The 16,307-nt window shown below is 32.2% G+C and overlaps 1 protein-coding gene across 1 annotated transcript; it reads left to right on the top strand.

Annotated features, from left to right (window-relative positions):
* The first annotated feature begins 236 nt into the window (after nt 1–236).
* LOC129911315 (uncharacterized) lies at nt 237–1,654 on the top strand. Its single transcript, XM_055989068.1, has 2 exons — nt 237–1,460; nt 1,522–1,654. The coding sequence occupies exons 1-2, from the start codon at nt 410–412 to the stop codon at nt 1,524–1,526; spliced, it is 1,056 nt and encodes a 351-aa protein (XP_055845043.1). The 5' UTR covers nt 237–409; the 3' UTR covers nt 1,527–1,654.
* Nucleotides 1,655–16,307: the final 14,653 nt, after the last annotated feature.

Raw genomic sequence — 16,307 nt, 5'->3', positions numbered from 1 at the left:
CCTTCCGATTGAATAAACCTTAAAACCAATAAATTACTTATTTTATTTCATAGTTTTAAAGCTAAACTTTACATGGTGTCAGAAGTAAAGAACTAAAAGAAATTAAAATAATAAAGAAAAAAAAAAAAAAAAAAAAAAATTAAACATTTTCCGACAAATTTATATTTTATTTCTATGAATAAAAGACCATCGCAAGAAAACGGTAAAAAAAAAAAAATAAAAAAAATCTACTGTGCAAGTGCTTTTTGTTCATGCATACAAAAAACCAAAAACAAATCGGAAAATATACGAGAAAAGAACAACCATCGGGTCTAATTAATAACAAAATTGATTAGAAAATAATATTTGTCACGGAATAGACGCAGTATTTGTGCAAACTAAACGGAATTAATAAGAAAAAATAGCGGAAATGTCAAATGATCGTCTACCATGTGAGCTTGACTGCAGCAACCTCGCTTCAGAATGGAAAAATTGGAAGAGGAATTTTTTAATGTACATGATAGCCACCAACAAAATCGCGGAGACAGAAGCACGGAAAATAGCAACTTTTTTGTGGCTTGTTGGTCCAAAAGCATCGGATATATTTAACACTTTGTTCCCGAATGATTCAATGCTGGAATCAATTTTTGTCAATCACCATCCCAATCAACCTGAGCCTGAACATGAAGAGCCCGACCAAAACGAAGATGAAGAGGAAGCAGATGATGATGCAGAAAGTGTAGCAACGGTGGTGGTGGGTAACGAGAATGGGCAATTAACGTTGGAACTCGTTTTGAAGAAGTTTGATGAGTACTGCTTGCCCCGAAAGAACACCACAATGGAAACATTCAAATTCAACACAATTGTGCAAAAAGACAAACAAAGCTTTGCGGAATTTGAAACTGAACTACGCAAGCAGATAAGTTATTGTGAATTCAATTGTAAGTGTGGTGTTTCTTATGAAGACCGCATGCTCAGAGATCGCATTATCATCGGTGTTTGTGACAAAAATTTGCAACTCAAATTGTTAGATGGAAAAAATGATCCATTGAAAAATGTTGTGGAGAAGTGCAAAACATTCGAAGCTGCAACTGCAAACAAGAACATTCTCGATAAAGGTGTGAAAACACTCAATGAAGTGAAGACAGAGCCAACTGATTATGATGGTCAAGCATGTGCGGTTTATCGTGCATGTTTCAACTGCGGTGGACCATATAAATACGGACACATGGACGAATGTCGTGCAAAACGTGTTACCTGCAACAAATGCTTAAAAGTTGGACATTTCTCTAAGTTCTGTCGAGGTAATCGAAAAATGCAACCAGGAAAGAAGGACGACTCCAGCCACAACGGACATCAAGATAAAAGCCACAATGGACATCAAGATAAAAGCCAGAACGGACATCAAGACAAAAGCGGATATAATGTAAAGAGAACTGGAAATAACAAAGAAGTCAATACTTTAACATGGGATAGCTCAGGTAAAATAGGTCAATGTAATGGTGATTTGGTTGGTTTATTTAATTCTCGTCCTGTTTTTAGAATAAATTCTGTTTTCGATAATTCAAGTCAGTGGACAAAAACATACTTGATTGGGTCAGAACCTGTTAAATTTAAGATAGATTCCGGATCTGATGTAAACTGCATTCCTATCAACGTTATTAAGAAAATCAAGAAACAAGTTAACAATTCGAATATTAATTTCTCTATTTTTGATTATAGCAATAACAAAATCAAAATATTTGGAACTATTGTGCTAATTTGTATTGATTCAATTTCTGGAATTAAAAATAAAGCTGAATTTTTAGTAGTAGACAATTGTTTTACACCACTGCTTGGTCTAAAGACCTCTGTTGAGTTTGGGCTCATTAAACGACTTGATGTTCAACATATTAAAAAGCTTCCAAACACTGAAAGTGAGTTTTTAAGTCTTTTTAGTGATATTTTTGAGGGGTTAGGTCATTTAGCCACGGTATCTATTCATTTGAAAGAAAATTCTAAACCTGTGTTGCATTACAAAAAAAGAATCCCGCATAGCTTAGTTGATCGTCTCAAATTAGAACTAAACAAAATGGAGTCTGATGGTATAATTTCAGCAGTGGAGTATCCCACAGATTGGGTTAATAATATACAAATAGTGGAAAAAGCTAATAAAACTTTACGGATCTGTTTGGATCCCAAGCCCCTTAACGAGTGCATAAAAAGGGAACATTTTTTAATTCCTACTGCCGAAGATTTATTCTCAAAAATTTCGAATAAAAATATTTTTACAGTTCTTGATCTGAAAAGTGGATTTTGGCAAATGGAGCTTGATAAGTCTAGCTCGGATTTAACGACATTTATGACCCCTTTCGGTCGATACAAATTTCATCGCGTCCCATTCGGATTAAATTGCGCTCCTGAAATATTTCAAAGGGAGATGGTGAAACACTTTGGTGATATTCCGGGACTTATAATTTATTTTGATGATATTTGTATAGTAGCTAACGATGAAAAAGAGCATGATGAAATATTGTTGGCTGTCATAAACCGTGCGCGAGCACATAATGTGAGGTTTAATGCCAAGAAAATACAATATCGAAAGAATGAAGTTAGTTTTATGGGTCACATTATATCTGCCAATCAAATCAGGCCTTGTCACAAACATTGTGATGCAATTCTTAATATGCCTACACCACAAAATAAAGGGGACGTTATGAGACTTCTGGGTCTTTTCAAATATCTGGCGAGGTTTATACCAAACTTATCTCAAATGACAGCTTATCTTAGAGATTTAACAAAAAACGATAGAATTTTTAATTGGAATAAGAATCATGAAACCGAATTGTCCTCATTACTTAAAATTATCTCGTCTGCGCCAGTATTGAAACCCTATAATCCAAATGGGGAAGTATTAATTCAAACGGATGCTTCCAAGGATGGTTTAGGCTGCGTATTATTACAGGATGGACACCCAGTGTCTTATGCATCACGTACGTTGGCTTCCAACGAACAAAAATGGGCGCAGATAGAGAAAGAACTATTAGCTATAGTTTTTGCGTGTAGCCGTTTTCACTTATTTTTATACGGTCGTGAGTTCACCGTTCATAGTGATCATAAACCTTTAGAAAATCTCTTTAAAAGGGATATTGATGATGTGACTCCTAGACTTCAGAGAATGTTTATGTTTCTCCTTAAATATCCTTGCATGAAAATTGTATACAAACCCGGAAAAGAGATGTTAGTTGCTGATTGTCTTTCCCGTGCACAGCTTCCGGACCAAGAGGAAATAGTTAATCTTACTGGAGTTATTCACTCTGTCTCTAGGAATGTTTGCTTATCAAAAGAAAATTTTGATTTGTATAGGCAAATTATAGAAAATGATAATGCGTTGAAGAAAATTTGTTACTATGTGGAACAAGAATGGCCACAATATCAACGATTAAGTGAATTGGAAAAAACTTTTCACAAATATAAATCGGAATTACACTTTGAAAATGGTCTTCTTTTTAAAAATCATAAGCTAGTTATTCCTGTAGAATTACAGAATATTATTATCAAATGGTTACATGCACCCCACTTAGGTATAGAGAAAACGTTAGCTAGAGCTCGAATGCTGTATTTTTGGCCAAAAATGACCGAACAAATCAAAGATATTATAGCAAAGTGCACAACGTGTGAAACATTTAGAAGAAATAATACGAAAGAAACATTGAAGCAGGACGATTCCCCAACTTATCCATTTCAAAAAATTTCTATGGACATATTTGAATATAGCGGAAAATATTTTCTATCTGTCATTGATTCTTATTCTGGTTATTTGATGGTTGAAAACTTAAGATCTAAGACCACAGAAAATATAGTAGAGCGTTTAAGACAATTGTTTGATCGTATGGGGTATCCCACAGTTATCAGGTGTGACAACAGCCCATTTGGTTCAATGGCATTTGAAAAATTCGCGGAGGAATGCAACACTAGAATTATATTCTCCAGTCCCGGATACCCTCAAAGCAATGGCCTTGCTGAAAAAGGCGTGGCGATTGCAAAAAACTTACTTAAAAGGTGTTTGGAAGACGGCAGAGTAAATGAATATCAATATAGAATCCTAGAATATAACACAACTCCAGTCGCGTCTATGGGCCTTACACCAGCGCATTTATTTTTTGGTCGATTAATTAAAACAAAATTACCTATGACAGAACAAATTTTACATAGGATCAATATAAAAGAAGACACAATTGAAACAAAATTCGAAAAGAAAAAAGAAAAACAGAAGTTCTACTTTGATAGGAATGCAAGAAACTTACCTGTATTAGAGATAGGCGATAGGATTATTTTTAAAAAAACTAAAGAAGAATGGAATTATGGAATTATAGTAGAGAATATCAATGGAAGATCATATATTATAAAAGATAATTATGAAAATTATTTCAGAAGAAATAGACGATTTATTGTTAAAACAAAAAATAATAAGTATAATCCAAGTGAAATACTTTATGAAGATCACGTAAGAACTTTCGAACAAGATAATGCAAATCAGTTAGAACCTATCAGCATCACACCATCCACAAACAACAAGATGGAAATACCGCGTTTAGATTCGGGATTAGAATCGAATCCATCCTTAAACAATAATAATTTGCGAACAACATCTGATACTAGTGTTTTGCGTGATGCTGGCAGTGCTAACCGTGAAGAGCCCCTGAGGGCAAATATTCCTGAAAATGTAATAAATAGTCCTTACCGCACAAAAAGTGGCCGAGTAAGTGCTCCACCTAATCGATTAGGCATTGATTGAATTTGTATTTATTTTTAGATTTTGTTACTTTAATAATTTTTAAATTATATTACCTAATAATAATATTACTTAATGTTGAAATGTATTATATTATATATTTTATTATATTGTTAAAAAAAAAAAAAAAAAAAAAAAAAAAAAAAAAAGCGTGTAATAATGTAGTCAAACAAACCACCTCAATTTATGTAAGCACCAATACCACCACCAATCACCATTATAATGTAGGTATTGTATACTGTGTACTTGCTCTTTCCTAAATGATTAAGATTTATAGTCAGTTGATTTATAACCTTCCGATTGAATAAACCTTAAAACCAATAAATTACTTATTTTATTTCATAGTTTTAAAGCTAAACTTTACAGGCCTGGCATCATTATATGGAAAATCATGGTGATGCCGATGATGGCGATGGTCGTGGTGCAAAGGAAGAACTTCGTTCGAAATTCAGGTGAGTAGCAAGCAGCCTTGGTCTTGTTTGAGCTTCACGGTGAATTATTTGCAATGTTGCATTCTTATGATTTTTTTTTTTGTTACTATATTGTTTTCACTCAATGAAAATAAATAATAAAAATGGAATTTTACCTTTAATCCTTAATAAGGGGGAAAACTTGAGAGCACTGGAGCACACCCACGCCACGCAATAAAATAACCGAAAGGTTAAATGTCCAAGGTACAAGCTCCCACGTACCATTTTTTTTCTTTCTGTTAACCTTCGAGCTTTAGTCTATTTAATAGACCCGAGCTCTAGAGCAAAAATAGAACAAATTCGTTCAAGACTTTTTATTGGCGATTATGATTCCTTGGCATACAAGAATACTCCAGCCAAAAGTGCTACTAAATCCATTGGTGCATTTCTGAGAAAACGGCAACACTGGTCGGTTTTCAGTTTTTTTGATTTAACTCGAAAACCAAGCCTGACTTTGAAATGGTTCAAAGACACTTTTCATAGCAAATTAAATTTTCTGTCAAGTTAAGATGGTTAAAAAATTTTAAAAATTATTTTTGTCTAAAATTCTAACCTAAAATCAAAGAAAAAAAAGTTAAAAAACTGACAATTTTATTTTTTTTTACTAAATCAAGGGGCATTTTGTGTATGTAGCCGGGAAGTCCAAACTTTGTACTAATGAAATAAAGTAGAGGTAAAATCCTTTGATAATATGCAATTTTTAATTTTTTTTGTCAAGAAACAACTTAAATGTACCTATTCAAAAATTAGCACTTTTTCTAAATTTTTGACTTTTTTAGTTAAAAGCAAGTTTTTAAAACTCGATAAAATCGTATTAATTGGTAACTTTTAGACTTTTAAAGTAAACATACTTCCAGGGATTGATTTAATATAAACTAAATATGACAAACAAAAAAATTTATTTGCATCCTTATGGCCTTTTGTGCAATTTTGTGTATGTGCATTTTTATAAATTCGGGTCGAATGGATGGACGGAGAGCCATTAGCTTTGGTCTATTGCATAGAAGAACATTTAATACCAACTCTTTTACTGTTTTCAATGGCCTGAAAAACAATTCTTGTAAAATCCGCGACCAACGAAAAGTTTCCCTTGAAAAACGAAAAAAATACTCTAATGAGTTTGAAACAAAATAGCTCAGGGAAATTAGTAAATCAAATTGCACTTTTCGCGGGACAAATTTTTTTCATGGAACGTATTTAGGTGAATGTCCTTATCGTAAAAGTGAATTTTTTGGGATGATAAGATATCGGGAACAGCCGCCATCTTGGAAAAGAGGTCGGTGCCGTTTTTATTTTATAACTCCATTTTTACTTATTTAAACCAAAAATGTCCGAGGGTAGACTTATTATCAATTAAATTATCTAAAAAATGATATACAAATGAATTCCGTGAGTTAGTTAAATTCAATTTTATAGTCGGTCAAAGTCCGGGTTCTTCTCGCAAGGTTAAGACAATATGACATTTTTTCAAATATCTGAAGAACTTTTGATTTGTTTGGGATTTTCTTAAAGAATGAATTATAGCACTTTTAATTATCTATGAAATGAACCCTTTATTGTTTTTGTAACCATCACATTGTAGAGGCAACCAAACGTCGAAGTCATGATATACGATTTTTTAACTGAACATATTTGGGATTTCAATAGTTCAAATAAACAATCAAAAATTAAACACAATAGTCTCGAAAACATAACGGCTTACACACCTCATATCTTGAGTTATACTCATCGTAATGCTGAGATTGAGGTGTTCATGTTTAGGAAAAATGACAGGGCATCAGTTCTTATATTTAGAATTTTAAATAGTGTCACTTGAGCTTATTCACATTAATTGGAAAATTCACTTCATTTAAAACCTCGAAAACCATATAAGGGTTAACATTAAAGATTTCAAACTTTGAATTCAATATTTAGACGAATATAGTTAAAAAACTGTTTACTTATATTTTGGTTATACCTCCACTTCAAAAATTTGCTCGGTCTAATAGAAGAAAACTTGTTATTTTCTCACTTTTGGATAGTAGAATGTGAACTTCGACGTTAGATGGCTTATACATTATGTTGGTTACAGTAACGATAAAGGGCTCATTTCATAGATAATTCAAAGTGCTATAATTCATACTTTAAGAAAATCCCCAACAAATCAGAAGTTCTTCAGATATTTGAAAAAATGTCATATTGTCTTAACCTTGCGAGAAGAACCCGGACTTTGACCGACTATAAAATTGAATTTAACTAACTCACGGAATTCATTTGTATATCATTTTTTAGATAATTTAATTGATAATAAGTCTACCCTCGGACATTTTTGGTTTAAATAAGTAAAAATGGAGTTATAAAATAAAAACGGCACCGACCTCTTTTCCAAGATGGCGGCTGTTCCCGATATCTTATCATCCCAAAAAATTCACTTTTACGATAAGGACATTCACCTAAATACGTTCCATGAAAAAAATTTGTCCCGCGAAAAGTGCAATTTGATTTACTAATTTCCCTGAGCTATTTTGTTTCAAACTCATTAGAGTATTTTTTTCGTTTTTCAAGGGAAACTTTTCGTTGGTCGCGGATTTTACAAGAATTGTTTTTCAGGCCATTGAAAACAGTAAAAGAGTTGGTATTAAATGTTCTTCTATGCAATAGACCAAAGCTAATGGCTCTCCGTCCATCCATTCGACCCGAATTTATAAAAATGCACATACACAAAATTGCACAAAAGGCCATAAGGATGCAAATAAATTTTTTTGTTTGTCATATTTAGTTTATATTAAATCAATCCCTGGAAGTATGTTTACTTTAAAAGTCTAAAAGTTACCAATTAATACGATTTTATCGAGTTTTAAAAACTTGCTTTTAACTAAAAAAGTCAAAAATTTAGAAAAAGTGCTAATTTTTGAATAGGTACATTTAAGTTGTTTCTTGACAAAAAAAATTAAAAATTGCATATTATCAAAGGATTTTACCTCTACTTTATTTCATTAGTACAAAGTTTGGACTTCCCGGCTACATACACAAAATGCCCCTTGATTTAGTAAAAAAAAATAAAATTGTCAGTTTTTTAACTTTTTTTTCTTTGATTTTAGGTTAGAATTTTAGACAAAAATAATTTTTAAAATTTTTTAACCATCTTAACTTGACAGAAAATTTAATTTGCTATGAAAAGTGTCTTTGAACCATTTCAAAGTCAGGCTTGGTTTTCGAGTTAAATCAAAAAAACTGAAAACCGACCAGTGTTGCCGTTTTCTCAGAAATGCACCAATGGATTTAGTAGCACTTTTGGCTGGAGTATTCTTGTATGCCAAGGAATCATAATCGCCAATAAAAACTCTTGAACGAATTTGTTCCATCCAAAAGGGTCTATTCAATAGACTACTTCTAGATGAATGATAATCCATTCGACGATGATATTTCCAAGTTTTTTTTTTTTGATATTGGTGGGTGTACTTAGGTATTTCTGTATATCCAGAAGAAAGGCATCAGTGGATAACAATCATTAGTTTTTTTTAAGGGGTAATAATTCTTGTGATTGAAAGTCTCAATACAGTAGCAACCTCTTAAGGATGTGCAAAAAATTAGCGAACGTCAACTGTTTTTAACATTTGATCATTAGCTCTGGTATAATGTTTATAATTTTTTGTTCTAAGCTCAAGTGTTCACTGTGGCGTATACGTAATTTTTTTTTTTTTTTTATTTTAACTATGTGTCTGTAAGACTTAAGGTTTTTTAAATGCAAACTGCACGACACTAGTTTGAAGGAATAAAAAGATTGGAACAAAATTTTGTTGTTGGTATTTAACCCTTATTGATGTTATGAATTTTTTTTTTGAAGAAGTCATAAAATCTAGATTCTAGAACTTCATATCAATTTTTGTAAAAAATTTGAAAAAAAAAGCATAAAAAGAAAGGAATTCACTGTTTTTTGACTACTTTTACATTTAATTATAAACGACAACTTCGAAAAACAACATAAATGTGAGTAAATTTGAATGCTATTTGTTTTCATTTTGTTCATATTTGATTAGGCAACTACTACAATTTTCCCCTCCCACTATTTACCCCTCAGATTTTCATATTTTCCTAAACTATATACTGTAAACATGTTTAAGCTATTTTAATAGAATGGATATTAAAATTTATGTGAGAATGTATTGAAAGCTTATGGTTACAGAGTTTCCTCACAAAATCTCTCGTGTCCACCTTCCCTAACCCAATTGACCTATGCAAGGAAGATTGATGAGCTTACCCTTCATTTGTCAGCTTATTCTTACCCAAACAAGATATCCCAGCCACACACAACCCACGCACATTATACTCGTAACTATTTCCTTCGTCCGTCATTGCCATCGTCAGTCGTTGTCAAGGGAACAATTTCTACGCGTAAATTGCCATAAATTCCTTCCAAACGAGGTTAAGAAAAGGGCATTATCAGGATGAGGTAGTAGTGCCTGCGGCAACCCTTTTCTTTACCATACATTCAACCATAATCCAACTACACATGCTTTCAATATTGAACCATATTTGTTTTAGGGCAAAAATATATAACGCAAGTGTGTTTTTTACGGTTTACTTATGTTCGAGTATTTATTAACGGATTTTCGTTATAGAGACAAAAGGATATAAAAATAAGGATTTTTTTTTAGAGTTTAAGAAGAAAATTTAATCAAAACTGGTTTAGGTAGGTGGTGGTTACAGGCGAAATTGAACATGTGGGATGTCATATCCTGGAGGGTATATTTTTGTGGATGTGAATGTTTGCAACTATAAATCCTTTTTAACAACACACAACTATCCTGGAAAACTGACAACGTTCACAAGATTCAACGAGATCGCATTTTTTGGGTTATAAATTGCATTACTTTGGCCATAAATCACAATCCCATCATGGCAGCCAGCGAAATAGTGTTCCTGTCGTCATTGTCACCAATGCCAAAAGCCTTCAAAGCATTGGGACTGAAAATTTTCTGTTAGCTAAAAAAAAAAACAACCACCTCCAGTTTCGCTCGAACGCTTGAAGTGTAATAAAATTTTTTGAGAGGAAAAAAAAAGAGAGTTTATTTTTTGTGTGAACGAAAAATTTTGATAATAAATTGAGGCACTTTAAAGTTGTGAGTTCTGGAGAGCAAAAAGGACATTCCCCCAATACACTTAAGTATCGCCCTATGCCAAAAACTGTTATAGCGCACTTATATTAAGATATTTTATTTTCAAATATTTTTTTTCAGTTGTTGTTTTTATTGTTGTTTGATGCTGTTTGATGCTAGGGCTTTGAAAAAGCATTATGAAATTCAATATTTGCTTGATTTTTTGTTCAAGAAATTCTATTGAAAATTCTTTGAAAGTCCTTTTTTTTTGGTTTGGGTTTGGTTTGGTTATAGATTTATACCAAAATATTGAAAAAAAGTATATTTTAATAATAAAGGGTGTGAATTGCTGAAATGGAAAAGAAAAATAACAAAGAATCATGCTCATTTCTTTTGCTTCCTTTTTCTAAGAATAAAATACCCGAATTTTCAGAAAAGAGGAATATGAAATGTAATTGAAAATCATAGAAAGGGTGGAACTTATCATATTTATTTCTTATATTTTTGAATCACTGATTCGAAATAAATGTGTAAGAAATTTGAAAGATTTAAAAAGGTTTCTTATTTTTTTCTTTGGATATTGAAGAGAAGATAAGGAGTTGTCACATGAAGTGACAGATTCCTTTCTACTTTAATTCAAAAAAATATATATTTCAGATGTTATTAACTCAGGCATAAGAATAAGCACCTTTTCTTATAATCTAGTGGGAAATAGCTTTAATCAACTTTAAAGGTTTCTTCTAGGTATTCTTGAATTGTATAAAATCTGTATAATTTATGGTTGATAGTTCTTAAAGGTAAAATTTGTATAAAAATATTACAGAAAGTTATGGAGAAAATTAAAAGAAGACTTTGAAATTATGAATTCGGTATCATTATCTATATTAATTGATCAAAAAGATAACTGTTAAATAGTAATAAAAAGGAACTTTATAAAGGAACTTAAAATTAAAATACAGTCATTATTATTTTTCGAACTAGTAAAGTTCTAAAAAATAAATAAAAAATAATCCCTTAGAACTTAGATAATAAAATTTCGTGACAATTTTTAATGGGTCATTAGATCTCTTGTTTTCTTTTTTCTACATTAAAATCGTGCTCTTCTTCTTTTTCAACGAGACTTCCTTTCATGAATAACAATTTCAACAAAATAATTCATCCAAAAATATTTATTTACCCAACACTTAAAACTTCTTCCTTGCCAAAAAATGGCTAAACAAAAATTTGAAAACTTAATTTAACATCTGACACCATCTGATTAAAATTCTGCAGTCACCATACTGCCAAAGTAGAAAAAACCATTTTTCCCACACGTTCACGACCTCAAAAAACATACACAACACTTTATATTTCTTTTCTCAAATGTGAAATCTAATCAGCTGAATTGAATACAACATAATTTTGCCACAAATAATAATAAAACACTGCCTCAACTCAGCAGGAGGCGACTCCCTCCTCCAACCACATATGCACTTAGAAAACAGCAAAAAAAAATCCTACCTACATATCTCTTCCGACACTTCCCATTGACCCAGAAAACGTACGACAACATTTTCACACGACGCCGTCGGCCATCCTTTCTATCCTTTTCCTATATCCTGCACCATCACATACCGCACGTATCCTTTCACTTTTTATTTTTTTTTTTTTTATTATTTTTTCTTTTCAGTCCGCTTTCCAATTGCTGATGTGTTCTGCCTTATTTTTGCTCTTCTCTTAAATGCAAGTGATGTCTTTAGTTAGGTCAGGTCTTGTTTAGTAAAATTGTTACAAAAAAATAGAAAAAAAAGTGAACGTAATGTGCAGTTTCCGAAATCATGAACGTTTCATGTTCCATTTCACCTCCTATACCTGAAGTCCTTTTTGGCACACACTCAGACATAACCGCAATTTCTGTCGGCCCCCAAAAAACTAGCAAATCTTGTCCGTCCATCTGCACAGCAAAAACTACTCAGCAGAAAAAAAGTATACTAAACATAAATACAAAATTCAACGTAACCCAATCTGTTCGCGTCAAGGATTCAAGGACTCCCCGTCTTGTTGTTGTTGTCGTACCCGAGGCTCTCTTGTGAGTTTTCTTCTCCAAAATTCACTCCCAAGCTGCTAGATGTGGAGATCCTTGTTTGTTCTACATTTGGAACTGAGCTGTGCACTTCTTAGAATTCGATAGCGGCCCAAATGTTTTTCCTCCACACAATGCACGTTTTGTGTTGTGTCGTGTGTCTGTGTGTTTTTGTGTTTTTCTGGGGGAACTGGGTCTTTAGGTAAATGGAACTGACATCTTTCAGCAGAGTAGGTACACAGCAGTTCTTCTTCCTCGGCTGAGAGATGTCATTTTTTTGGGAAGATAGCAATTTTATATATTTCTTGTTGCGAAACATTAAAACATTTTATGTTGCGTATAATAATTTTGGTTCTTTTTTTTTTCTGAGCGTAATTTCGGTCAATGTACTTGTTCAATAATCCGTGCCTACCACGGAGAAGAAGACTACCAACACACACGCATGACATGCCAACCAACGACACCAACCAACGATCGTGTGTGTTTCCTTATTCCTTATTCTTCCCTCCCTCTCTTCTAGTCAGTCTTAACAAGATCTCTCAATAAAGAGGACACGCAGTCCAATAAGAACAAATATAACTATTCGTCTTTTATTTATAATTTAAATATATACATAGATACATTATACAGTCCACTAAATTTATTAATAGATTACTGTTCACGGTCCTTCGTAGCCCAATATTGAGCTATGCACCTCTTAAAAGTACATTCATTAGTATAATACAGTGCCGTTAATAACAAAAAATACTAATAAACAAATCAACCACGATCGTTATCGGTAGTTATGTTTTTGTTCAAGTGAGAGTGTGCGAAAAATTTATTGAAAACAAAATAGATACAAACTCCACGCAAGTGAAGTAAAAAAAAAAAAAAGATACAAACAGAAAAAAAAACAATAAATAAAAAAAATAGAAATACCGCCATAAAACAAAAAAAAAGGAATAACAAACAAAAAAAAAAGTCCTCGCGTGTGCAGAAAAAAGACAAACAAGAATAATAACAAAAAAAAAAAAAAAAAAAAAAAAAAAAAACATTAAAAACAAGCATACCTACATAAGAACAAAAAATGCCAATACATACAAACTTATATAAATGTGATTGTGCTACACGTGGATCTTCAAAGGAGGTCAATCGAAAGGGAAATTCAAGAAGCAGATCTTGGATAAATCAACTGAACAATTCCTTAAATCATTTTACAGACAATTAATCAAGATAGGTACCTATACCTATACAAGTAAGTAATATGTTCCAATGCAATTCACCATTTACATATTTTTATTTGTCAAAATACATACATATGTCCATAATATGTATAATATGTACTACATACTTATGTACATACCTATCATGAGCTTAATTAAAAAAAAAAAACACTTCCACGCGCTCCCACCATTTGACATTTACTTTTGCTTTAATTGAGGAATATTAAAAAAAAAAATTTTAAAGATACATACATTACATACAAATGCATAACTAAAGGATGTGTCATATCAAGTCATTAATATCAATTTACATAGGTACATAACAGTCTTTGCAAATTCATGATATTAAAAATTTCAAATAGGACCATCCAACCAAATCTCTTCAGGCAAATAATAAACAAACCTATTTACAAATGGTATACCTATTGTACATGGGAGAAATATCCCAATTACCTAGATGTTTAAAAAAAAAGAGAATATCCAAATTCGATTTCCAATAAAAAAAAATGTGGGTAGTCTACCTAATAATCTAACTAAGTTTTAGCATGCGAGCGTGTAGGCACATTGATCATTTTTAGTTTTTATTGGATATTAATTCCATGGCTTACCTACAAACAAAATTCTCACTGATATATATAGACATACCTAGGTTGGTACCTACCTCTTGGTTATATCTAATACACTATACACCTACCTGGCATCAGAAGTAAAAAATCATGACGAGTAAAAATATATCCTAGGTGCATAAAGACGTGCAAACATATGTACATCTGCATACCTTTACATAGAAAAAAATGAAATTAACGCATACCTACAATAAAAAAATAATGAAAGAAATAATTAGTAAAAGGAAACACCGCCGCGGTTCAATATAAAAAAATTCACATAACAAGAGACAAGTTACACAATACAAGCATCAACCACCGAAGTATACACATATTTCCATGAAAGTGGATTTTTTGATATTTTTTGCACTACATATACGCAAATGATCTCCATATTTGCTTGAACATTCATGCCTTCAAGATCTATTCTTTTCTCTATATTTTGTATGCTTGATGTTGTGCAGCTGTGGCAAAAGAAAACCCCGTTAGGCCGTTAGGTCATCTCCATAGTCCTTTTTTCTGTGTGTAGCAATAATTTTGTTTTCGTCATACATTTAGCGATACCTACATTATTTGTGTCGCGTGTCACTGCACATTACCCTTTTTGTTGTTGTTCGTTCCGATAGAAAATTGTGTTTATGCCGGCCGCAGCCCGCAGGTAGCTTTGTGATCCTTCCATCCAGCACATGGGAAGGCGCACAGGATCGTTAGAATTTCTTTTTGAAGTCTAGATGATGTTGTTTTTTATTAGATACTTATAATCTCGCGCCGTTTTAGCTTCGGATATTTGTAGATATTGCCTTTTTTCTTTATTTTGGGTAGACGTCCAAGTTTTTATTCTGATTCTGGGTCCCTATGCCCAGCAAATAAAGTAATGCTAAATTTAATTATGTTTGAGCGAATGCATGAGACAGCCGAGAGGTACAAAAAGGAATGCAAATTCGTTTTGTAGTAGGTACGGAACTATCTAGGTATAATTCATTGATAAATATAACAAAAAGAATTAGGTACGCATATCAAGGTACCGATTTTATATAAAAAAAAAAAAAAAAACATGATGAACGATTGGTGTAGGTACCTACATTATTTAAACACACATTACTTTGCACATGTACCGATATAGTGTATGTAATATACCTACTATGATGAAACTGAAATAAAAAGAAGACGCATTTCATCAAGTTAAATTTCTTTTTGGTGGAGATAAATTTCATCAAGTTAAATTTCTTTTGGTGTACGTACCTATCTACCTACGCTTCTTGTGCCCTCAATAAAAAAAAATAAAACAAAAACAAAAAAAAAAAAAAACAAACAAAACCAAAAACATGGGTGGTAAATATGCACACTCTTAATCTATTTGCATCGATTTGTTGTTGTGGTATATGTCGTGCAGCTATTAAGAAAGTAAACCCGTTAGGTCATCTTTATTACCCTTTTAATTTGTATAGGTAGCAAGAGAGTTTTGTTTTCGTTTTCGTCAGTAATTTAAGGATGCGTTGCTTGTGTCGGGGTCACTTGAGTACACATTAAATACTCTTTTTAATTTTATGGTTGTTTTTCGTTCAAATCGCGAATTGTTTTTATGGTGCAGGTACCTAGGAAGATTTGTTTTCTTTTAGTGATGAGTCTGTGTACCTACAGAAGTGCCAAGTAACAACGTATATACATCTCCACACACAAAATATGCGATGAGATGATCGCGGATACAATAAGTAAAGTACCTACTAGGTCCCTATGAATCAAAACATAGCAAATAAAAATATCCACTGCCACGAATAACAATTAGGACCATCTCTCTTTGTCTATGTAGGTAGGTAGTAGGTACCTACATTGTCCTATTGTGGCAGGTTTGGCACATATAAAAAAAAAAAAAAAACAGAAAATTATAAAAAAAAACATATCTACATTATGTACCTATTAAGAAAAACAAGAAGATTAATTTAAATAAATTTAAATTATAATTCTCACATTAAAATACCATTTTTGACCCGCCAAACTATTTGCAAGAAAATAGAAATAGCGGTTCTACACCAATGTGATGAATATATCTATTTATTCGAGAATTTACCTACGCGCTACGCATTTGTCTATTTGTTTTGCAAAAGTATGTATGTAGCCCAATTCGTTTTTTGTGCGA

This window comes from Episyrphus balteatus, chromosome 2, assembly GCF_945859705.1.
Source record: "Episyrphus balteatus chromosome 2, idEpiBalt1.1, whole genome shotgun sequence".
NCBI lineage: Eukaryota > Metazoa > Arthropoda > Insecta > Diptera > Syrphidae > Episyrphus > Episyrphus balteatus.
The sequence above is the reverse complement of the archived record's forward strand: the minus strand, read 5'-3'. Positions and strand labels throughout refer to the sequence as shown.